At 36.4% G+C, this 26,660-nt stretch overlaps 1 protein-coding gene across 2 annotated transcripts in view; it reads right to left on the reverse strand.

Annotated features, from left to right (window-relative positions):
* NRBP2 (nuclear receptor binding protein 2) overlaps positions 1 to 26,660 on the reverse strand; it is a 1,106,111-nt gene that overhangs the window by 116,550 nt on the left and 962,901 nt on the right. For both annotated transcript variants that reach the window (XM_044067493.1, XM_044067492.1), the window contains exon 14: positions 12,786 to 12,921. In XM_044067493.1, coding sequence (XP_043923428.1) covers positions 12,786 to 12,921 — 136 coding nt within the window. The remainder of the gene's footprint in view (positions 1 to 12,785; positions 12,922 to 26,660) is intronic.

Raw genomic sequence — 26,660 nt, forward strand, 5'->3', positions numbered from 1 at the left:
TAGGAAGATGTTATTAGACGTCAAAAAATATGTGATCTCTAAGATTGATACAGTATATTTACCTATATTGGGGGTTGGTGACCCAATACAAAATGTTAACGAAAGTCTAGGGGTAGATAAATATCAGAGGGCATGTATACTCCCGTACACACCTTATGTCAACACAATTAAGGAAATTTTGGTAAAACATTGGGCTATTTTTAGAGTTAATCCAGAATTAAGCAAATTATTAGGAGAAAAACCACTCATTGTATATAAGATGACCCATAATTTGAAGAGAATTCTTGAATTCGGGAAGGACAATTGTAAATATAAGGGTGAACAACAAACTTTATTACACACTAAAAAATGTGGCAATTGCAAACAATGTAAATTTATTATGGGACAACCGGAGGTAAATTTGAGTAACATCAACAACACTACAGTTAGGTTAGTAAATGGAAATTGTAATACATCATACGTTATATACTTGGCTAAATGTCAAACATGTACAGCATTTTACATAGGAAAAACGGAGAGGGCCTTGAAAAAGAGGATTTACGATCACACCTACTGTATTAGGAAAAAGGACAAGAACAATGCCCTCTATAGACATGTTGACAAGGAAGGTGACAATCACAGTTTCAAGTTTGGAATAGTAGAACATATTAAACACAATGAGAGGGGGGGAACATAAAAGAAAGATTAAGTTTTAAGGAAATATGGTGGCAATTATTTACTGATTCAGCTACTGAACCTGGATTAAATGACACTATTGCGGTGAAACCCTTGCTAAACAGTAAATAGAAAATTTTGTATCATACAAATACCAAAATATTCCATTTACAAGATTTAGTACCATTGTTTATAACAAATGTTTTTATTAGAAGTTTTTACATAGTAAGTTAATATGAAATATTTGTTCATGAGGTATTTTTTTAGGAAATATTTATTTAAAATGAGTAAAGGTAACAATTATGTTATTTGAACAGATTATTTTATAAGTGCTTTTTAAAGTTAAGGATTAGTTAGTTGGCACAAGGACAACCATTTATGAGGAAATTTATTATGAAAAAATGTTTTAGTCAGTATTAGAATACCCATTATAGAATTTTGACTTATCCATTTTTGGATTTATGGGTATAGAAATTTTTGGTTTTTATTAGATATGAACTTGTAGATATTTATAATAACTTTTCAATTTACACTAGTGCTTTTTTAAAAAAATATTTTTTTAAAAATATTATTTATATAAATTAGAAAAGGTTATACCATTTGTACAAACTACATTTGACTAATATTATTGTCCTTCTGATTATTTTGAGGTGATTGAACGACTATATTTATAGTGTATTCTGTATGGTTGTGACTATAAAGCTAACACAGGACGGGAATACTTTGTATTTAAACATCACCTTATTCATGGAATTTTTAGTCATATACATTTTTATATGGTAGACTAATTATAGGTATCTCTGTCTTTTTGTAGGTAACAACGATCTAACTAGTGTTATACATCTTTATTTTATGTGGTGGATATAGCTTTAAATTAGTAACAGTGACATTTCCTTCGCGCCAAAAAAGTTATTTAAACAGTGAGCAAAACTGTCAAAAGAAAATGTTCTTTGGTTCTGATGAAGCCTACTAGTTAGGTGAAAGCGCTTAACCGTTTTTTTATATGGATTTGTACAGTGTTGTATTGTGAGTACTTCAATAAACCGTACTGTTTTTACTGTGGCTACGCGTTTCCTCTTAATTGTTGTTAAGAGAAGATAGCGCTGGTGCACTCAAGTAATTTTCAAGTAGTTTCTCTTTCGCAACATTTTTTCGGCAGTCATTTGATTTATTAGGGCAATCCATTTCAACATCATATGTAACGACAACAATTCTGTATCACATATTTTAATATTTTAACATTTTAACAGCGTAATACTACAAAACACATATATGTATTATATATCACTTTATTATGAGAAAACCATAAGGACAACATTTCAATGTGTCTTAATAACAACTATTGTATTTAATTTATTAATGGATATATATATATATATATATATATATATATATATATATATATATATATATATATAAAATATTTTATATCTATTTGTATATTTTATACATTCTATATATATTATGTTTTATGTTTCATGTCTTATCTAGATAACGAGAAAAGTTTTTGGTGTTGCCTTTATGTGTTTTATTCATTTACTTTCAGACATAGTTCTTTTTTAAAAAAAAAGTTTTTTAAGGGAATTTTTTAAGTAAAAGCCGTTTGGAATTTCCTAACTAAGATGAGCTGAACCATGTTTTTAAACTTCAGTTGAGATGTTTAATTGAGTTAATCAATTAAGAGAGACTTGTATATATACCTAAGAAGAAGTCCATTAATTATTCTGATGAAGTTTCCCATGAGGGAAATGAAAGCGCTTAATCCTTTTGTCTAATTGAGTTTTGTTTGTTCGTTCGTCTAATAAATCTACTTGTACCATTAGACTGCCTGGTTTATGGACTGAAGAGTCTTAGAGCGAATTTATTTTTGCCACCATATATCCTTGAGCTTTGTGGGACTACCTTTATTGGATCCTGCCACAACGGAGAGCATTTGTGGTTATCAGTTTCATTTTATTCTCCGTTTTTTCCATTTTTTGTTATTATCAAACCACTGGAGGTTGCCATCTTGGTTTCCTAATGAAGAGGTACTGAATTACTAGTAAAGCAATTTTTTACGGGAGTAAAAGTTATTGTTGAGAAGTTTAAAGGTTAGAGTGTGAAGCAGAAAGGTAGCTCTTGCAGTGACAGATAAAAAAATGTTCTTTCATGTGGTCAGGTAATGATGCTCCTTGAGCTGTTGGAAAGATGTGTGAACCACAATGTTTTAGTTTTAGTCTGAAGGACTGTAACATTTTGATGGGAGAACAATGAGAGAAGGTGTGCCCACACCTTGGCAATAGGATATTAATTATTATGGAATATCTTGCTTCTGTTTTAAGTGGATGAACAACTTTCTTGAATATTTTTAGCTACTTTAAGACTTTGACCTTAAGCTGCACTGTGTGGGAAAGGAAATATAAATGTTGAGGAAATGCCACTCCTTGGTACCTTTGTTCTGTGGCACCAGTGGACTGTAGTCCTACATGGAGCTTTATATGGCACATGAAGGACAGATGTTTTGAAACCTTAAATAGTATTAGTGAAAGTTTTAGGATATTCACTGTGAACTTATTCTTTGTAAGGCAATTATGTATGAGCATAAATTCAACTGGAGGGTTTTATTTAAGATGGAGGGGAACTGTACGAGCTTATGTTATAACAACAGGAGAAAGTACCACTACTTGTTTGAATGTTGCTACCAACAACTCTGAAAGTCCTGATGGAGAGAGAATTCTGAACCAATCAACAACCTGAGCTGAAAAAAGCACACTTTGATGTGTTTTGAATAAACACATCAGAATCAACAATTTGATAGCAAATTTTAAGTCTGCGAAGGTCAGATTTCCTTGCTGCATGTGAGTTAATAATTGACTGGCAAATAAGTAGAGTGATGTAATGCTACTAAAGCCAGGTCTGAAACTATGCTTTCTATCAAAAAGAATATCATATTCAAATGTATTGAAAGGGATCGTCACTGAATATTTTTGTCAAGATCATTGCAAGGGAACAGTCATTAGCAATAAGTCTGTAGTCATATGTGTATGCAGATATAGAACCTTGGGTAATGGGATTATTAATGTGTACTAAAAACTGGGTGAAATTATTTTAAAAGCTAGCAGTCTGCAGACTAGTTCACTGCGTAGATTTTGACAGGATGAAGAAAATGAAGTGCTAGTTGTAATTTTGATCAGTTTTATCAAGGCATTTCTGGGCTGTCTTTTCTTGGGAGTTTTGAAAGAGAATGAGGATATTGCAGTAAGTTATGTAACAGAGTAAATTTGAGGCTGTGGACAGCTAAAGGTATTAGTTTGAAGGTTGCTGTAGAAAAATATATATGATCCTTTACTGAACTAAGTGTATCTAAGTCTAGCTTTTTGTTTGTGGTGTTTAAGGCTCTAATTTTTACCAGCATTTCTTAAGGTGATCTAGATTTGCAGTTTGAAGTGTTTTGTATTAAGTGGCTTTTGTCATACTGGTGCTGAGTTTAATAGACTTTCTTAATCTATTATGGTTTTCATATCTTTCAATATTACTTGTGCCAGTATTTTAGTAAAGTCTGTCTCAGTTTCTCATCGTTAACTACATTTTTAGATTTGCATGTAACCAAGGCGATTTGTTACCTATCATTTATCTACTTGTTATGGGACACATTTGGTCATTTTTTTGAGGTGAATAAGTTCTAAAAAATAGAAAGAACAGTGATGGGATCTGTACAGTTATATAAATTGGTCCAGTCTGTAAGTTCAAATTCAGATAGGAGTATCAAGTCAGAGGTATCTGGGACAGAACAAGTTGGGATATTTGTGGCTGGAAGTTTCATAGTTTTAAAACACCAGGAGGTGAGAAAAGGACTAAAGTCAGTCAAGCATTAGTTAAGCTTGCCTGACATATTGGTCATAACAAAGTCTACTAGAATGTGTATATCAAGAATGTGAATATCAAGCACCTATGGCTCACTTAGCCATCTAAAGCTATCTCTCATATGATAGCTTTATTAAATGTAAATATTGTATATAGGTATTCGATTTCAAAGGCATTGCATTCATGTAAATTAATTTACATCTCACTTTTTGATGATACTTGTAACAGATTTTATTGCAAATGTATTTCATTTACTGTATTTACTGCAAATGCCTTTGTTGTTTACTGTTTTTCTTTGCTGTATTCTGTTTTATGGAGCTTTTCTCCCCGGGCCTCCACTGAAAATGGGATCCCTGAGCCCAGTGGACTTCCCCGGCAATCAAACTGAAAATAATGAATAATAATAATGTCTTCCATAGGATTATGCCTACTGACTTTTGTGACTTACTGTACAAAGCTGTTCAGTGTAAGGAATATGTGGAGTTATTTTACCAGTTTTAGCAGGCCATTCCAGATTAGGTTTAGGTCAACTACTATGACGAGTCTGTGGTGCTTAGTTAGGTTAAAAATGTTGCTAATAGCTTACTGAGCTAGTTGGATGCCCTACACTGACCATCTCAAAAAACTCCAGCTTTACTCCACAGCATATTACCTACTCTGAGGTGATCTCTGTCTAACATATAAAGCTGTGTCAAACCCAGAGCTGTTGGACATGCTACACCTAAAGAAATCCCAATCCCTCCAAGCTACATGCTCTAGGGACCTAAACCTTGCCGCCACAATAAACAGGACATGCTGGAGGGATAGATTCCTGTCTCAGAGACTTTCCATACTCTGGAACAAGCTATCCATCTATGTCAAGCAAAGTTCCTCATTAGCACTCAAGAAAAATCTTGATGAGTGGATGGGAAATAGGAAATACACCCCAGGGATCACTTCTGTGGCTCTGCTCGACAGGGGCACAGGAAAATAACTTTCTTGGGTGGTGTAAGCCAGGGAACCTTGTTGGCTAGGCTTACTTAGGCCCTTGGGCTTATAGCCTAGTACCTACCTATGAACCTATAGAGAAAGGAAGTTGGGGAATATATATTGCAACACTAAGTATTTTGGACAGTGAACCTGGTTGCATTTGAATAGTAATCATTTTTGAAGGTCTGGCACATGAAGAGCTGCTTTTGAAGTAGAATTTGAAGAAAGACTAGATAGAAAATGATCCTATTCTGTAAAGAAGGCCACATAATCTGGAGAATGACTGCCTCTAAGAATCCCAGGTAGGAGTTAATAATCCAAGTTTGACCTAGTTCCAATCTGTAACAAGCTGACTGAACCACTAAAATTGGAAATAGATCATCACAGTCAATGAATATAAAGCAGGGTATTTAAACACCATGTAATCTACAAAAGACTGACCATTAGACTCAATGAACATGTCAAATCAGAATGAGCTTCTGACTTGTGGGTACTGTATCAGCAAAGAACCATGAAATCTCTTCTCAAGAAGCAGGGTTAAAGCTCTATGAGCTGTAAGGCTGCATGTCTCATCTGCAGCATGAAAGAGTTCTACTGGATTATTCAGTTCAGCTGAGATTTTACAGGACAAAAAATATGGCCTTATTTCATCATATATCTAACTGGTATGAAGCACAAGCTTCATCCATTCTATGTTTGTCCTCAAGTAGTAATACAGTTTAGACAATCTTTGCATTTTGATTGGATGTTTCAGAATTTATGGACAGAGATGAGTAAATAAATCTTTTAATGGATTGCAGCTCAGAAGAGACATAGCCTGCACCCTAAAATCAGTCAGTACAAATCTATATATTTTTACATCTGCAAAATGGTTTTAAAAGTCACAGGTAGATAGATTACATTTATCATCAGTTAGTGGTATTAGTAGGACCAGTTAACCGATAGGCAGGGTTTTTTTCCTAATGCAAGCTGCCTGTTTAAAACCTTTTGTTTTAAACAAAATTTTGCTGTGCAAGATTATATTTGCTAGATTGTTTAGTTTTCAAAGTGTATTGCTTAATTTCTTTAAGTGAAGAATTTTATTGTTAAGTTTTAAAAACTCTAGGATGGTTATTTATTAATTTATATGACTGTAATTGCAAAGAACAGGTAAATTATAACTGAATAAAGCGAGAGTATAGAACCATAGCCACCAGGCTTTAATTACATAGTTGGCAAAAAAGTGTAGATTAATTATGACCTGGGTGTACCAGAATAGTCTGGCTGGTAGCACCACATTACCAAAAAAAAAGGCAGTTAAGGGTAGTGGCACTGAAAGGATATTGAAAGGGTATTATTAGCCACTCCTGGAATGTATAACGTGCATAAATGGAATAGATTTAGCCAGGAACAGTTACTGTTGGTAAGTCAGAACTGAACGGTGCTGAGCAGAGAATGAGTATAAGAAATCCCAGAAAGCTTGTACTTATAACTTTGTTTTCATGTGGTACATACTGAACCCTATGTGGGTATGACAGACATTGGTTATAGCCCAAGGTGGTACTATTAATTTGCCATAGTTTTTAAGGCCAAGCACCTTATGTATGTAGATGCTAGCAGTACATTTTATAGGACTATCTCTGACAACTGATGCAATTTTAAAGTAATAATATAACTTCAACTCCACAGGTACCACAGTGAGGAAGCATTCAGCACTGATTTATGCTGTGGTAGCAAAAGGTCATTCTAGGCAAAGCTTACCAGCTCAGATTAGGGAAATTGCTTCCCTTCCCTCTTCACTCTCCACCCTATTAGAACTAGTGATGTTAAAATATCACCACAGTGCCAAGACAGATGGGCAAAATATTGGCAGTTCAGATGGACAGAACCCACAAGAAAGGCCCAAAGAATAACATATTTTCATGATACAAGGGACTATCACCAAACATTATTAACAAGGTAGATAGCAAGAGATGTTAAGTAAAGCATACAACAGTATCAAAAAATAACAGCAGTATGCTCTTGATATTACTCTGTAAAACAGAATCATGTATAAAGAGTTAAAAAGACCAAATACTCTTACAAAAATGATCTGTCAGTATTTATAACAACAGAGGCCTAAAATAATATTTTCCTGTTTCAAATATGCTAAACAGGCATATAAAACTGGAGGCAATGAGACAGCATGTGACCCCCATTAATATATTATTACTGATGTCATAGTAAAACAGAATAAGCAGACAATAGGAAAGAAAATCATCACAAGGTTACTTAAAGTTAAGTCCAAATGGATGATGGATGAAGCAGTCACAACTCATCCTGCTCTGTATAGTTTTAAGCAGGGCAGGCTATTCCTAAAGCTGTGTAAGTTACCTGGCTTGGGAAGAGGCCAAGAAGACATTTGGATTGCAGACTAGAGACTGCCTTCCCTATCAGGGATTGATATCAGAGTATAGGCAAAGAGAAAGAGATAAGGGAATCCTAAGTAAAAACCTGCTCTAGTAGAGTTTTTAGTTGAATCTAGAACAGAAGCTGATGTTAAAAAAGGGATAATTAGTAGGGCATATAAAACATTATACATTAACTATAGGAATCAATCACAGGAGGCTATAAAAAATTGGGAGGAAAGATTGGATAAGCCACTCACAAGGAAACAACGGGAGGACATATGTATGGCTCTCAAATATGCAACAAAGTCTAGAAGATTTAGGATTTTTGTTAGAAGTGTTTGCATAGGTATTTTTATACCCCAAGCAGAGTCCAAAGAATTTTGCCTCAGGTAGATAGATGGCAAAAGTTGGAGGTGTGATGAGGAAGAAAGAGGTAACTAGGAACATATGTCATAAGAGTGTAACGAGCTGGCAGACTTTAAAAATTCCCTACAGAGTACTCTATTTGAAATATTGGGTGAACAAATTGATGTAATTAAGGAAATAATTTTTTAAGCTGGGATACAGGATTTGAATTGCCTAGACATAATAAGGCCTTGTTAAGTTTAATTCTGGTGGCTGCCACAAAGCAATTACTAGAAAATGGAAATCAAAGTCTAAACCAACTGTATTTGAAGTACTGAATTGTAACATAAATAAAAGAACTGGAAGTGGGACTTTTAGAAAAGGGTAATAGCAAATTATACAGAAAAATGGAAATTGTAGGAATGATATATGCAGAATAATGTTTTGTAGGAAAAATGATTTATAAGGGAAGACAGGAATTGATCAAGTCTGTAATGTTGGATTGATGATAATTATACAAAAAAAAATATTGGATGTATAATGTTTGTAACTGGGAATATGTTAATATGTTTTTTCTTCTTTATACGAATGTATGTTTGCCTATGTCTTAAGTGATAATTTAATAAAGGTATCAAAAATATGGTTTCCTTAACTGAGGCCTCCTTGACTACCACCTCTATACTGAATGTAAGAGAAATTACTGTTTCTAGACTGTTAGACTTGGAGACAAAAAGAGGGTAATATTTCAGTATAAGACACTTAAAGACTAAAATGTAGATAGCCACATCAGCCTTTTTTCTATGTCCAGCAGTCCCATTCTGTATATAGTAGTCCAGAGGTGCTCAGTCTGAAGTGAAAGCAGGATTAAACTATCAACCTTATAAACTGGTGTTTGGCCTAACTTAGTTTTGACAGATGTAACACTACCTAAAGGAATATCTTGTTACTTGGAAAATAAGCACCCTTTACCAGGTTTCTAGACACAGGGCACAAGAAAAAATTAAGTGAGGAACAGTTGCTCATTAATGTTTTTACTTATGGAAGATGAAAGTGGTGACTAAAATACAGGAAGGGATCAAACTATACACCCTAATGGTAAAAACTGTCAGTAGTCTCAAAGATGATCTTATTCTGATGGCCCAATACTTCAGACACTTGGCACATGCATTAACTTATTAGGTGTGCCAGATAGTAACAACCATGATCTTCTTTAAGATGACTAAATCTGTGAAAGTACAACTGCAAGCTTGCTATTAATGTCACTGTGAGATGCACAACAAGGAAAAAGCTGCAGATCATTTGCAAAAAAAAAATATATATATATATATATTTGGTTCCCATTCAGAAGCCTGAAACATCATAAGCCTGAAAATCAAAATCCTGAAACCAAAAGCCTGAAAATTCAGAATCCTGAAAACTCAAAATCCTGAAAGCCCAAAATCCTGAAAGCCCAAAATCCTGAAACTCAAAATCCTGAAAACACAAATAATGCTAATATGTCACTATAAAGACACTAATATCTACCAACTGACCCTGACCCTAACCCTAACCCTAAGGTCTGTCACTATCGCACACTCACCTGACTAAACCTAACTCACTTAAACCGCCTAACCCCAATATTTGTCACTATTGCATACATGCCTAACCTGCGCCCTAACCCTAACTCACTTAAACCGCTAACCCTAAAATAAAACCAACCACACACTTACCTGACCCCAATGCATGACCTAACACCACAGGGCTAACAATAGCAAAGCCACAATGACATCAGTATGTCTATTTTGTGTTTTCAGGATTTTGAGTTTCAGGATTTTGGTCTTTCAGGATTTTGGGCTTTCAGGATTTTGAGTTTTCAGGATTCTGAATTTTCAGGCTTTTGGTTTCAGGATTTTGATTTTCAGGCTTATGATGTTTCAGGCTTCTGAATGGGAACCATATATTTATATATAGAGAGAGAGAGAGACACACACACACACACACACACACACACACACACACACACACACACACACACACACACACACACACACAAATGAGGGAGACCTGTGGCTGACTGACTAAGAAATAGAGAGAAAAAATGTCTTAAAGGAATGAAGAATTGCTTTACATTGGAAGAGGTTAGTGTTGCTGACTGATAGTTTTTGATTCTCCAACTTGATTCTTGGCTGGGGCACCTCGTGTCTGGAGTCTGCATATCCACCTGGTGCCTGTGTGGGTATTTGCCAGGTGGTCTTGTTTTCTCCCACATGCCAAAGATGGTGAACTGGTTTTCCTTCAGATTGCCATATCTGTGTGTGCCATGTGTAAATGAATCTATATATGTACATTCTGCAGTGGGGTAGCAACCCAGCTAGCACTCCATCTGGGATTAGATTCTTTGCCTTACACCCACAGAGTGTAGACTGGGCTGTAGCTCATGACCCTGAACTGGCTTAAATGGTAACTGGAGACTGAATTAATTAGTAATTTTCATTGAAAACTGCATCTCTACAGATTACCCATACACCAGGCAGGTTCAGTCCCCCAGCAGAATTGCATCTTGTCCTGTCTGCCGTCATGTTATCCCCCAGCATGTCAGTCCCCTGTCATGTCTTGTACAGTATTACTACACTGTCCTCTGCTGTTACTGTGCCTATTGCTCCCACGCACCCCTGTGTGGTGACTGCAGCCTGAGGTTTGTTTGGATTACTCTTGGCTACAGTCAGTTTGCCCACATGGTAGTACATTCTGTTATCCACTACATTATGACTCTGTGTGTTTTTTCACTGTAATGTGGTTTCCCCCAATGTCGTTATCTGAAGGTAGATGAAGGCTGTATGCCCTCTGTCAGTTATTGATCTACACTGATCTCCCCCTTATTTGTCACTACCTACTTGGCAGGTTTTATCTGTGTTATATATTTGTTTGTCCATCTCTGCTACTTTCCCCATACCCTCCATCCTACTGACAGTTTCACCTCTTACCCTCCAAGACTACCTTTCTTCTTAAAAAATGAACACTTTTACCTACAAAAATAAGCATGTCCTTCTTCCCTCAACACTTATTTTTATTTCCTGTTTTTCTTCACTGCTTGTTCTTTCTGTTTATGCCTTTACTATCTCCTCCTTTCCACCCTATTTAGATGATAAAATGACTTTGCACTTTTTTGTGGCACCCTTGTACGGGCTGCTTGCAGTGCCCACGACACAGTTATGGGGTGCTTCAATGCATGTGTAAATGCACATAGCATTGGGCATGCCACCTACCTGGTGCTTCCCCTTGGGTCATGTGATTATTCACAGCACACTCATCACAGTAACACAATTACCGTAGTTACCACTGCAGTGAAACTTCATTATGCAGCTCTTTCCCCAGTATGACCATGCTGTGCTGACATTCATGCAAACCAACTTCACATTGGGCCATGTCACTCTAATTTTATTATGCTATTTACTACTATGCACTGGCATGAGGTTTTTATTTTTAAATTATTTATTTTTAATTATATTTATTCTTTGTTGATTGGGTTAGTCAAACTAGGGTAGTGGCCTGTTTTAAGGGAAGATCCAAAGTGGTATTAGGACTATTAAGGGAAATTTGCCCAGAGGAACAGGGGCCTTCCCTTACTGTTTTCAGTAGCTGCCAATGGGACCTTTTAGCTCCACCTGAGCTACAACCAGCTCAAGTACGTGAAAGTGAAACCTCATTTTAACGTCTTGTGTAAAGGAAGTCACACTCAGGAGTGCAGCACCCCCTAATGCTGCACTGCAGTGTCAGCAGTTTAGAAATTAATCTAATCACTGGTCACGGGAATGGAACCAACAGTCTCTGACCTTCCAGCACTAAAGGTGAGTGTGCTACCTGTTGAGCCACTGACACTAAAACTAGCACTTGCACTTTTCTGAATACCACTCATAAAGTTCAACAATCTAAATAAGTCTATTCAGAATAAATACTGAAGATAAAACTGGTAATATAAAATCTCACCATTATTAACAGTGGTTCATTCTGAATATACAACTTGTCTTAAAAAGTAATTGTGTGCCTATTTTTGCAGTCTCTGTTTTAAAGGTAAGCATCATCAGTACACATACCATGGAAAGGTCAGTACATTTTTCATAAAACTTATGCCTGGTGTATGTGTGAGGGGGGCTTGGAAAAGGAGAGAAAAGGAGAATTAAAATGGGGGATTATAATGGTTAAAAAAAGAAAGAGTATTGTATGTGGGTGTAAGAGAGACTGAAACATTGCGTAGGAAATTAGACATAAGGAAAAGGTCAAAGGAGGGAATGGGAAAGAGAAAGAGAAAGACAGCTAGGGAAGTATATCAAGAGAGTTGAGGACTAAACAAATTATTGCAATAATAACATTCTAAAATCTCTTAAGAATTTTATAACGATAAAGTGGACTTAGATCTACAGCAAAAATGGTAATGTCCAAAGATGATCAAATATTTTATCCTTTTAAATTATTTCTCAGCTTTTACTAGGTATAAACATCCCAAAGTATTCCAACAGTTTATGAATATTATAGAATTCCAAAGTGCTAATATTCGACACATGGATACAATTACATAATAATGTGTAATAAACTAACAAAAAGGTATGTCAGAGCATGGCCCCTTACCTTCCTGGTTTCCATTTCAATGGGGTCAGGAGTAGGGACTCTTACATTATCAGTGCCCTCCAGAGGGTGTAGGAAAGACCGAGCTAGATGTGGGGGCTGTGGTGTAGCAAAGTTCATCAATGGATAAATTCCATTCCTAGAACACAGAAAATAGTAAGAGTAGACCGTCAGAGTACATCCAGTAAGTAAATGCTCGTATATCAGGATTGTGCAAACCATCGAGTACCTGTACTGCAAAATTCCTGAAATCAATTCAAGAGACACTAGTCTTGTTTTTATGCATTTGTGTGCTCTCCATAGGTTCATATGCAAATATTAGGCTAGCTGCCCTAGTGGGTCATTTTAAGCCTAGGCAATTTCCCTCAAAGGTGAGACTCAAACCCTGTACCTGGTGTTTGTGAGGTAAGCACCTTAACCATTATACCAGCCTCCACACCCCCTACAAACCCCAACACCTCTGTCTAGCTTTTAAAGCTTTTGATTGAAGGTTGTTCTATCCAATCAAAAAGCATCTGCGGCTTTAAATCCCACACCAAAATGTACAGATCTATATAGTGCATTTTTCTGCTTGCTATGCTGTTTACTTTATTGTGTTAACCCTCCTGTCCCTGTCAAAGCTCTGAGGAAACACTAGTTCTGTTTTCTTTATGAATTTGTGTGCTCTCGTTCATTATTTATACCTTATTATATTTATAACTTTCCTGGTGGCTAGTCTGACTGAGGGCTGTTCTGGCCTATCAGAAAGTGTCCTGGGCGTTATATCCTGCCCAAAAACATTTTTCTATTAGACTGTTTGTTTACTTATTTATTTATTGTTGTCTTCCACCTTGTCACTCACTCTATGAGCAATACTGATGGGACTACAAATGCATTCAAATGTGAAATTTAATAATATGAGCACTATGCTGCCAGTTCTTTACCCAAACAAATCATTATTAAGAAAGTTACAGGCAGGAAAAGGAATGCAAATGACAGCGATGACAACCTCAAATGTGAACATTCAACAATTTGTAACAGAAAAACAGAAATAAAGCACAGTAGATGACTATGTTACTGTTGAAATTATGTCATTCATATTGACAAGAACAAGAAACCATCAGATGATAACTTTTTACCACCTCAGTCAGATGACCTATCTGACCACGAAAAATGACACTCAAGTGTTAGTGCTTGGAGACTGTATACTTATTTTCTACAATTAAGCATTTAGGTAAACTAGACAAAAGCAAAGTCACTTTCTCTGCTCTACTTAGGTTAAAACTGAATAGCATTAACAGGCTAATTCACAGATTAGTTGTTGTAAAAGTGCAATACAAACTCCTTCTCATCCTTGCAGGTACAAATGATTTGCATTTTCTGTTTAATCACATGAAAAATGCAGCTTTATTTTTGATTGAAACAGAGACAATACGCCTTGAGATAATTCTCAGTGAAATCATTCCTTCTGGTCAGTGGAATGACTAATTTTATAAAATGAATAACTTACTGGGATGAGCGTGTGTTTGATTACCACTTGCTTTCAAGGGACAATTTACACCTTAATCCTTATGGAGCTGTTTTTGTTTCTACTTAGGTTTTCACTTAAGTGATGTTTTAGTACAATTCACAGGATGTTCCTCATGCTGTTGTTTTGGTCTACTGAATATTTACCTATCCATGGACATGAAATTCCTGTAGCAAGAAATAATCCTTACAAACCACTGAACTGAGAAGCAGTTAAAATTAAGTGCAAAAGTTGAAGCAGTGTTACTTTTGGTAAGCAACATTCATCTATACAACATACAAATTTGCCAGCATCCCACTTCAGACAGACATGATTGCTAGGAATATTGGTACTTTGGCTGACGACACTCTCTCCTTTGACAACCATGATGACTCAGTGGTCAGGAAATATTTCTATCTAGCACAACTGAAGTCATCAACCCACTGTATACATTTCTGATTGGGCAAGTTATGGAGAGCAATGTCCCCTATAGTATGTGCCTATTTAGATACATCACTCAGCTAAAAAGTTCCCAGAGATTCCTAATGAAAAAGATTAATGGTATAAAGACCCTTAGCCACTAAAATAGATTTGAAGCTCTGTCCTGCTCTGTTAGTAATGTGCTAACCAGACAAGTGGTTATATATTGCCTAACAGTGACTGTATGCTGTTAGTCCCTAGAAACTCTTTAATGACTGGGTACCAGAGCAGCATACATAATGACAGGAGAGCTGACTGTTTGCAGATGCATAGCCCAACAGCTGTACTGTAACACAGCAAACCTTGCATAACTGCATTCATCTTAAAGGAACAGTGTATGAGTTTCTGTTAACTCACAAAATACTTTGGCAGCTAAAGATGCTGACAGCTGCCAATAAGCTAAGCAAACATGATAGAATCTCAACAAATAACTCAAGGGATTCCAGACAGGGAACCAAATAGAAGTTGCTGCACAAAGAACACTTTGTGATATTATCATATGGTCAATTATTTTATCTGGTATTCCAACCACCCACACTTGAGGAAGGATTCTTTGGCATCTTAGATACAGGGAGCAGGAGTACACCAAAGCAACTTATCTTGTATTAGCACCTCATGCCTGAATTGAATGAATTTCCCTACTACAGTTGCAACTCTGATTAAAAATATCTCTGTGAACTAAGCAAGATAGAAGGATTTATTGACATACTTTTTTTAAATCAATCAATCAATAAATAAACCAATAAAGCAGCAACAAAGTGATCTCATCTTCCCAGATCCCCTAGTCTTCTGCAAGGGCTGTAAAAACATAATTAGGTCCTTTGCCCTCTCCCAGAATAATAAAAAAGGCCGAGGTCACTTTACCCTGTCTCTCTTCTGACTGACTTCTTTGGAGGCTCAGGCTGACTTCTGACTGGGATTCATTGCCCAGTTATCCAAAGAAAAGCATGATGACTTTATTGAGATGGGATCTTTCTTTGTATGGAAATTTTTTAGAATATTCTTTCTTTACTTCATCTTTTCAGACTCCTCGCAGTTATCCTTTAGGTCTCCCTGAAGTGTGAAGGAGTAATTTTTTAATTTTACTGCTCCAGATGACCACTGAATCAGAATCCATAGTCCTCACGTTCATATTGGTCATTGCTATAAATTCTGACATATTGATATTTCATTTTTCAAAAGTTCAGCCAAACTAATACATACAAAAGAAGAAGAAATGGCAGACTATATAACACAGGTATGGATATGTTCCATACCAAATCACTGATCTGGTAAGGCTATTTTATGAATATGTGTGAGGCAACAAATTTTGTGAATTTGTTTGATGGAAATTGCTGTTCCTGGACTTTATTTTTTTGTGCTTAATTATGTTCTAGAATCGATAATCTACCTGCTAGAATTATAAGAGAAAACTGTTCATTTCTGCTGTCTTAAAATATTACAGAATATGTGGGAAGGCATGATCCAGTCTAGTATACTACCATATTGTCAGTTGCTGAACCAGAAGTTATTTCTGTGCTAGTGTTAAAATTATATCAGATAAACATAAATTAGAATTTTATCCCTCTGTCTAATTCTGTGTTCCTTTATACCCCTGTAAAGCAAATTTCTTTATCTCTCATGTCCTCTCACTGTTAGCCAAAATTGCTACTTCTTTCAGTTCTTCTTGTCGACCTAGGACAGAGGTAGCCTTCTGACTTTCATTATGATAACTTCACTGTTGACCACCTAATTCTTGCTTCTATTTTTCACTCAAGGAAAATGACCACCCATCCTTCCAAACACTGAAGAGTGTCAGGTTTCATCAGTGAAATGAATTATAGCTCACAGCAGTTGGCATGTTACAAGTGATCTCAAATCTTTCCATAAACAGAACAGACATAATTTCTCAGAACGAGAGTCAGCATGGGTCTGTCTCTGAAGGATTCACTTCTATCCACAGGCAACCCCTGCATCTAATATACCTCACATATCAGAATGTAATAAAATAAAAACAGCAACAGTTGGACAGAGTTATTTATCCCCCCACACAGATTTGACCATCACATATTTTCACACTGATTCCTTCAGTAGTTTAACTAGATATGCACTAGCAGTAAATGACACCATTTACCCATTAATCTCTTAAATAGTTTGTTCACACATGTACAAGCACTTAAATGAAACATTTCCCCCAACAAACTCTTCAATATGTCCATGTATGCTCAAGAACTTAAATGAAACATTTCCTCCAGGAACCATTTACTAGTTTGTCCATGTATGCACAAGCACTTCACTGATAGCAAAATGAAACGCTTCTTCTATCGACCCCTTCAGTAGTTTGCCCATGTACATACAAGCACTTCATGGACATTAAAATGAAACATTTACCTCAAGGATCCCTTCATTAGTTTGTCCATGTATGCACAAGCACTTCACAGACATCAAAGTGGAACATTTCCCTCAAGGACCACATTCGGACATTTTTTCTGTGAATGGGGAACAATTTAAACAACTTGGCCCCTATCCAAAAGTAGTGTATAGGAGGGACGTTTGTTTTAAAAATGTTTTAGAAAGATCTAAGGTGGGTAGTGAATCTCCAGGTATGAGGGCCTGTGGGCATTGTAAACAATGCAATAAAATCTTGTAAGGGAATTTTTTTTTATTGAAGGCTTTGAGGAGGTTTGGATAATACAACATTTTAATTGCCCCAGTATTAGAGTGGTTTACATAGCACAGTGCATTGACTGTCTATGTTTTTACATTGAAAAAACTGAAAAAGCATTAAGAGTTAGACTCTATCAGCACCTATATGATACTAAAAGAAGGATGATCATAACAGTCTTTTTAAACTTATTAGGGGAACAAATGGCCACAGTTTTAAATGTTATATAGTGAATAATGTAGCTTATGATGTGTATGTGTGTATATGTGTGTGTGTGTGTGTGTGTGTGTGTGTGTGTGTGTGTGTGTGTGTGGGGGGGGGTTGGAAAGATTGGCTTGAATCCAAAGAACCTTGACGGCAATTAATAACTAAATCTACCTGCAATTTTAGGCATAATAAAACTGTATCAATTAGTAGTATACTTAGGATGAAGGCAATTATTTTAGTATGTTAATCATTTTTATGACCATTCACTTGATATTAATGGTCATATTTCATATGTTTCATTTGTGTTTAATATTTAACTTACATAACTTTTTAAGTGGATTTTGTATGTAAAAAAATTTTTAACATATATATGATGTATTGACAGCATATGTGCTTCAAGGTGTATATTGTTCCATTTTTTGCTGAAGACATCCATCAAATAACAAACAAATAATACATTTTGTTTTGGCAAGAATGTGGGACCTATGTGATAATTTTAAACAGTATTAATAATAGTAACAACAAATATATTGGTTATTTATATTTTAGACAAGTTTTAATACTTTTAGACTTTGATTACATATTGTTTGTATATGTTTATAAAGGATGAATTTGTTCTTATTAATTTGTCTTTAATAAAAGTATTAAGCAATTAGTTTTTAAATAGGATGGGAGGAGTTTCACTGTTCAAAAAGGGTTTAAACCAGAGGTAATTTATTCTGATGAAGTCTCATTTTTTACCAGAATGAAAGCTTTCATTTTTTTATTTGAAATCAGAGTGTATCATTGCATGCTATAACCTAACCATTTAACTGTGTGTCACATAATAAAAGTTGGTTGGTGTGCACCTTGCTGGGCTGACTTTTGTTTTTGATTTGTGGCATAAAAGTATCTATCAGCTTTACTAATCACCCCTTTTCTCTAGCCCTTCCTAAGCACTTGTGTCTGAGTCAAATGTTTCTATTTCATATTATTTTGGTAACTAGTGAAACCCCAGACTACATAAATAAGTATTTGATGAAAATGAATTCTTATACCTTAGCCCATGATATAAATTTATGTGTTCCAACTTTCCTCGCTGAGCTTACTATTAGTGATAGCAACACTACAGTGAATGCTGTAGGGTGCAGAGTTGAGCTAATACATTGGTAACACAGTAGAAGTGACTAAACTAAATTAACTAGCCTTTTGCAGAAACTCAGTGACTCCATGAATGTCTGCTGTAGTAGCCCTTCCTCACTATCTGCTGGAATAATATTAACCAGGTACACAATTATTTGTTTTTACCTTTTTCAGTGACTTCCACCATGACAAATATTACTTCCTTAACTGCCTCCCTCTTGAAAACTGCATACAGCTACTTTTCATTTTTCAGACTATAACACACACACACACACACATACTTACATTCGTTCATTCACAGATGTGTAGGATCATAGCTTAAACTCAAGCTTGTGGCCTAAACCATTATGAAATATTTCCTAGTTTTCATATATTCATCCAATTTCTTCATAAAGGTTTGAACATTTTCTGAACATTTTTTTCCTTAAGCTTCCTATCAGACAACACAGGAAATATTATTGGAAAATATCTGCGCCTCTTGCTAGAGAAGCTCCTCATTATTAACAATAACAGACCTTTGTTTCCAGTCTCACTTAGGGATGTACAGTCTTCTAGGTGATATTAATGCAGCCTGGCTATCTCTTTAAAGTGAATTAGAGTTTTATATAGGCCCACCCCAACAAACGATATAAAAAAGAAACCAAACCATTACAAACATGTCACTTTTTCAAGCATTATACATATATGGTTTCTTTCTTGACAATTATCGTTCACTTCAACATTATGTAGATTTCTCAGGTCCTGCCTTCCCCGACCTTTCACTTCTGAACATTGTTCTGCATGTTTTGTTCCCACAAATTATAATTATTTCTATATAGTTTGTGCTTTCCCTTTTCTAAAGATCTCACCTACAATTATGTTCTCTCTTTTATAACATTCAGTAATTCACTGTTGGTGAGTTTCAAGTTTGATTTCCATTTTCTGGTAATTGCTTTTTTGGCAGCTAACAGCATTAAACTTAATAAGACCTTACTATATGTCTAGGCAATTCAATTTCTATATCCCAGCACGAAATAATAATTTCCTTGATTACAACAATTTGCTCCACCCAGAACATTTCTGAAAAGGGGAATTTTTGAAATTTGCCATTTTGTTGCATTACCCCCAAAATGTTTCCTAGCACCCCCTCTTCTTTTCTATCACACTGTTAATATTTACTGTTTACCTGTGGAAAAAAAATCACTGAACTCTACTTGGGGTATGTAAATACCTGTGCAAAGATTATCATGCAAAAAAGCATAACCTTTCTAGATTTTGTTGAATGCTTGTGAGCTGTTTAAATATCCTGCCGTTGTCCCTGTGTATATTGACTTTCTGTTCTACTTTCCAGTCCTTTTTTCTAACCTCTTCTGATTAATTTTTATAGCTATCATGCATTATTTTATATGGCGTACTAATTATGCCTTTTTATCTGCAACTTGTCCTAGACTCATCTGAAAACCAACCAAAGCCATTCTTTTTTCATTTAAAACTCCCCCATCACTTTTTTCTCTATACTGTTATCAATCCATAGTAGAAGGGCAGTCTTCGACCTGCATCCCAAACTTCTGCTTGGCCTTATTGCACTCTATGACCTTTCCCCTCCCTAGTTATTTGTTCCCAGTAGCTTTGTTCCTTTGCTGATTTTCTCCAATAAATTTCAGCTCCCTCTTACCTATTTGCTATGGCCCTACTTGATATCATACCATACCTCTCAACCTGGAAACATCAAAAATCTGGACAAAGGCCCATGAAAAATAGGTACAAATCTGTATGCTGATTAACATAGAATTGGCATACACAAGTGTGCAGCCCCACTCACTCCAATGGAATTGTGAGATACCAACTTTTAAAAGCAAACTGAAGAACAGAAAACCAAAATATGATCATGAAACACAAAATAAGAAAAACAATAGTTTTATTTATATTAATATTTGAACGTGTACAAAACTAAAATACAGTATTCTCAGTTCAAAACAGCACGGTCTAGCTGTCTCTTGAAGCATTAAGTGTTTTACAGCTTCCAGTGCTGTAACATATTTACTGCTGCCAATGCCTGCCATACAGAGAGCACCTGGAAGAGGAAACAGTTTTAAAAGCAGTTACAAATTTCATTTAACCTTTTAAACAGTTTCCTGCTGTTCTTCTGCTATGGCTGCTGACAAGCTGACAACTGTTATTGCTCCAGTGGCAGACCAGGGCTTAACAATAGTGATTTTTGGAGTGCAATAACATCCCTCCTTACATTACAAAAAAAGAAAAAAATCAAGCAGGGACTGAATGGTTGACACATGACTCATCTAGATCATTTTCTATTTAAAATATGTCATCATTACTACTTTACACTAAAATAAATGTTTAATATGTACACCCTCCCTCTACAAGCATATGTAGGCCAATTTTAGCACACATTTACAAATAATGCAACATGCTTAAACATGAACCAGCTTAGGTCCATTTAATCTCTTCAAGAAACTGAACTAGTCTGGTAGCTGTGATAATTTCTTATGTCTGCAACTAATTACAGGTCAGGAACTGTTTTTAATTACCTATTAATGCTTATGGAGAAATTCCTTGCCAGGCTTGAGTGGTCTTTAAGGAATCTGCAAATCCACCCTACAAAAGTCGGGAAAATGCCACAGCATCAACTGACCATCAAAGACTGTTGCTTGCCATCAGTTCACCTATAGAATTGTCCCAAACAAACGTGATGATTTTGCACTTCAAGACAACAGATTATGAAAAATGGGGCAAAAAGGTTATCTACATGTGCACACAGCACAATTCCAAATCTAGAACTTCCTGGCCAATGAGTACATTTTGTGAATAGCTACTCATTCTCTTCCCTTCATCTTAACGTTCTCAGAACCAGAAGTCATGTTTTCTATTATCCTTTCTTTTGCCATCCTAGTCCTATACATAGCTTAAAGACAGTCACAGTATGAGATGAGTCTATATGATGGGTGTTGTGGAATGAGACATCACTAGGTAACACAGTGTCAGCATGGGCCCTTTTTTTCCTCATTAGGTCAAGAACTATTAACTGCTTGCAGACTCTAAATTCAAACAGCATTTTTCAAAGCACATTGCTTATTTTTTTGAAAAATTTTCAACCAAAGCAATATACCAAATGGCAGGAAAAGTATGTTTGTGTGTGTGTGTGTGTGTGTGTGTGTGTGTGTGTGTGTGTGTGTGTGTGTGTGTTCATATGAGCGAGCCAGTATGCATGAATGTATGCATGCTTATGTAAGTATATGCATGTGTGAATACAGTTTTATGTTTAAATATTATTTGCATTTTTCAGAGGAAAGAGTTACAACTTCTTGACATTTTTGCTGCATCTTTGTAAGAAACAAAGTACATGGTTTTGGAAAGATTTTCACTGTAACCTTGCATATTTCTCTGAAAGAATAATTGCACTTTCTATACAATTTTATATTTACAAAAAAGTTACATGGTTTTACTGAGTTCTTAACATAGTTTTCCACAGTTCTCTTGCCATTCTAGATCGCAAGGTAGCTTTCTTGAATCACAACCAGGACTACACCTTGAGTAGAAGGTGAATTTTGATGGTTATACTACTCAGCCACCTGTCTTGGGAGAGCACCTGACTTTGTATTACTGTCAGCACCTCTGTGTTGGATTTTCATGTAGATCTGTAATCATGAGCTACATCATCTTTCAGAAACACACAGAAAGGCTGAGTGAAAAGTAAGCAGGATTTCTCATACAACTATTAATTCAATGTACAATTAACTATATCCTTTCACAGTTCTGAACTCAGAGATACTTTGATTCAGTCATATGACCTTTCAGCAATTACTGGCAAACAATCAACCATGTCCTGTGAAACTATGTTTTGTTTTCCAGGGTAACACAGTTACAGGATTTGAACAGATTGTTCTTTATATGAAATAAAATAATAAATATAACGCTCTTATCACTTAAAGGCATCCCATAAATGCAACTCCTCAGTGCAGTTCTTTGTTACAAATTTTGTGAAGCATACTATAGCTTACAAATTTCTTATAGTCTGAATTTTAAAAAAAGTGTGGGCATCAAGTGTGCTAGCCATTTTTTTCTATACTGGCATTAACTCCCTTTATTCTGATGAATTAAGTTAATACTGACCTTGACTTTCAGGTCTGAGTTTTTTGACCGCTGCACAGCTCCGGGTCCGAGGAGACTGCACTGCTGCTTGGGGACAGAGTTTCTTCGATGCTTCCTGCCTGCCAGCCTGCCTAACCTAAAGAAATATTAGCTCAGCTGGAGTCTGCCTGGATTATGTTAATTTAAAACAACCCCCCCCCCAAAAAAAAAACACTGTCTGTGTCTGATGACACTCTGAGATTTCACACTGGCTGGGAATGGATCATCTATTTCCGAGAGCTGCTGCTTAGTGCTTGCAGCGTGCGAGACGAGAGATGTGACTCAGAGTATGTGAACTGCAACACACGTGCAAGTTATATATATATATAAACGAACACAGTTTGAGTCTCTGACTCAGCCCTCAGCTGAATTCCGACAGGCTGGCAGGCTGATTACGAAGCTGACGTCATTGCGCACGTCTATGCATGCGATGATGTCAACAAAAAAAAGCAGAACATTTTTTTTTTAAAAAATCCAGGAAATTTGGGAATTAAGGGGGCCACTCGTGAACTTGTGGGACCCCATTATTTGTACCTCAAAACCGGTAATTACCAAGGAATTCGGTACAGTTGAGAGGTATGTGTCATACCTGTTTGTAAAATCTGCTTTCACAATTCCTGTATTAGCTTTATAAAACACTTTCTGCTACTTTCATCATCATCATCAACCCCCTTTTTCCCACTTTCTACATGGGGGTCATATTGTTGAGTCAACTGTTGCCATCTCTCTATATTCAGTGACACTCTTCTACATTCTTTAGCAGTCATGCCTGACTGTCGCAGGTCTTCTCTCACACACACAGTACATTCATCTGTTTGCTGGATGCCCTTATTTCTGCTTGGCTTCTTTATGTTTGTCCCAAATCTTCTTCTCCGCATTATCTTTTGATTTCCTACACATGTCCCAAACCAGTGTATTTTGTTCTCCTTGATCTTCTCTGTAATTGATGCTACTTGTGCTTTTACTCTAATGTCCTCATTTCTTCATCTCTGCCACAGTGGACATACTTTCTGTGAGTTGAAACACTATTTGTACTTGGGTCCTTTCACATAAACTGCACTAATTCTACCAATGTTTCTGAGACTTCACACCATTTCAGGACTGCCCAAATCAGCTTCTCAGGTCCTTGGCCTATACTTTCTCCAAATCTAGGAATACCCATTTGGACTCTTTACTCAACTCCAGCATCTTCTCAACTATCTGTCTCACTGCAAACATCAGGTCGGTTGTGCTGCATCCCAATCTGATTCAAAATTGCTCAACTCCCATCTTACCCTCTAGTACTTGGGTCCCTATTATAACAACAAAAAGGCAATCAGTCGAACGCTGAAAAAGTTGAATATTCTGGACCTCGAAATCAGATTTGTGGGGGGCTTTGCCACCCCCCCCACTAATTATATATACCAACTCCGAGATCGCATTACAGTGAGGAAAGGGCAAATTTTCCGATCTTCACTGTACTGCGATCTCACAAAACCGATCTCAAGATCCAGAATATTCAACCTTTTAAGCATTCGACAGATTGCCTTTTCGTTGATCTAATGGGGACCCAACTACTCTACATATTCTTTAATTAATCACCATCTCCAGAAATACCTCTCTACTGACCACAGTTGTAAATGTCCCTTTTGTTCTTGCATACTGGCACTGGAATGGTTAATCTCCAGTCATATGGGCTATGCCTTTCCATCCATATTGCTATAAGTACCCTCTGGAGCCATTTCTAACTCACCCAACATCTTGATCATATCTGCTGTGATCTCATCTGAGCCTGCTGCTGTCCCTAACTTCATTTTCCTTTGAGCTGTTCTTGCTTCTTCTTGGATGGGCTCCTCCTCTTCTTTCATTGTAGGCTGTCTTGGAAAGTACAGCCTCTGTGGGATTTTCTTCATTGCAAAGCTGCTGGAAGTACTCCTTACAACTGCCTTTGATGTCCTGTGAACTGGTAAACAGGTTCTTTTGGGCATACCTTAGGAAGGGTGTCTGGATTTTTATCTTGTTGTCTTTCTCTTGCAACCTGATAGAGTTTCTTTGCACCATCTGCCGAGTCCCTTTTGAATGCCTTGTAAACATAATATTCTGTACGGTTGTTAGTGTTTTCCTTAAGGACCTGCATCCAAAATCCTACACTTTCCTTATTTCATGAACTTCCTCTCTGAGCATAATTTTTTCCACATTTTTTTGTAATCATTTACTTGTGTTATGTATATGATCATTTACCGTGAAGCTCTAAAGTACTTCATATCTCATATTCCTGAACTACCTTGTTCTGTAGGGAGAAACAGTTTGTCCTGCTTAACTCTTGCCCTCTTTCCCTCCCAAATTAAAATCTTTCTGGCTTTTCTGTTAAATCAATAAAAACTATAGATATTAAATAATGATGACAGACATTTTATCTGAGTTTCAGACTTAACAGCCTTTAACAAAGTTATGCTAATACAAAGGCTGTTATTCTGGTGAATTAATAAGTATAGGAAGGCAGTAGATGTCCATAATCTTAGTCCTTTGTTCACAATTATGTTTAAATTTCTCTTTGATTCTTTAGCTAAGAACTTGAAAGCTATGGGGGTTGTAGTGGGTTGCATACTGTATTCTGGCAGCAGAGAACTGGGGGGATAAATTTCTATGTGGCAGTTATGTATTCATTCATTTAACACTATAAAACATTTGGCTGTAATTGATGATCACATCTCTGTATGTGTGTGTGTGTGTGTGTGTGTGTGTGTGTGTGTGTGTGTGTGTGTGTGTGTGTGTGTGTGTGTGTGAGGATGTTGTGTATGTGTGTATGCAAGTGTGTGTATATGTACTATGTTTCTATGCAGGTGCGTGTGTGTGTGTGTGTGTGTGTGTGTGTGTGTGTGTGTGTGTGTGTGTGTGTGTGTGTGTGTGTGTGTGTGTGGTGGGAGGGTTTGCTGTGTATCAATAAGTAGCAAGTAGCCATAATATTTTCACTTCTCATCATGGGTATAACATCATTTTACACAATAAATGGCTTTATCATGTGGTAGTCTAGGACGGAAATGTGTGATAATAAATGATCACTGGCAGTGTGTGGCATCAAATAGTGTTGCCATCTAAAGTTTATGGTTCTCTGGTTGAGTTTTTGGCTGTGATTCCGTCTGTGTGGAGTCTGCATGTACTTCACATTTCTGTATGGGTTTCACCATGTGCCTTGGTTTCTTCTCCCAGACCCTTAGCCGTAAAATATATGCCTCTGGCCATTTGCGCTTTCATTCTGTATAGCACAATTCATAAAACTAACACCAGAGAGGGGGCCATTAGGTAACTATTTTTGGACGGATTGGAAGATATGCACTCTTTCCAGATAGGATTTTATACCCTTACAAGCATTTGTCTTCTTAGTTTATTGGGAAGCTGCTATTTTGTTAGCTTTGAATATTAACTTTTAGACACAAAGTACTTTTGCTTAAACAGAAAATAAGACTATATTTTTTTCCTTAGTCATGATTTTTTTTTTTGTTGAGGCCATTATTAGGTCAAAAGATTAAAAAAAGCTCAGAAATGCACCTCAGGGCATGTAGAGCCCTCAGGCCTATGGCTTAATTCAGTTGTTTCCTCCAAACTTATCACAAGTGAGGTCTTCACCAGTTAGGATGTGTTAAAAGCATAGTGGAGAGCTAAAAAGAAAAACAAAGTGCAAAGAAACAAGAAAGTGGTAATCTGTCTGGATGGCGTGGGGGCCAGGATGAGGGGGAAAACAGAGAAGGGACCCTGTGCAGGCACAGGGGGGAATAGTGTGCAACAGATGGGCCCATGAAGTCCTTTTCTAGGGTTTTCTAGACTGGTCTTG

Source organism: Protopterus annectens, chromosome 3.part1 (genome assembly GCF_019279795.1).
Source record: "Protopterus annectens isolate FY-2018-M chromosome 3.part1, PAN1.0, whole genome shotgun sequence".
NCBI lineage: Eukaryota > Metazoa > Chordata > Ceratodontiformes > Protopteridae > Protopterus > Protopterus annectens.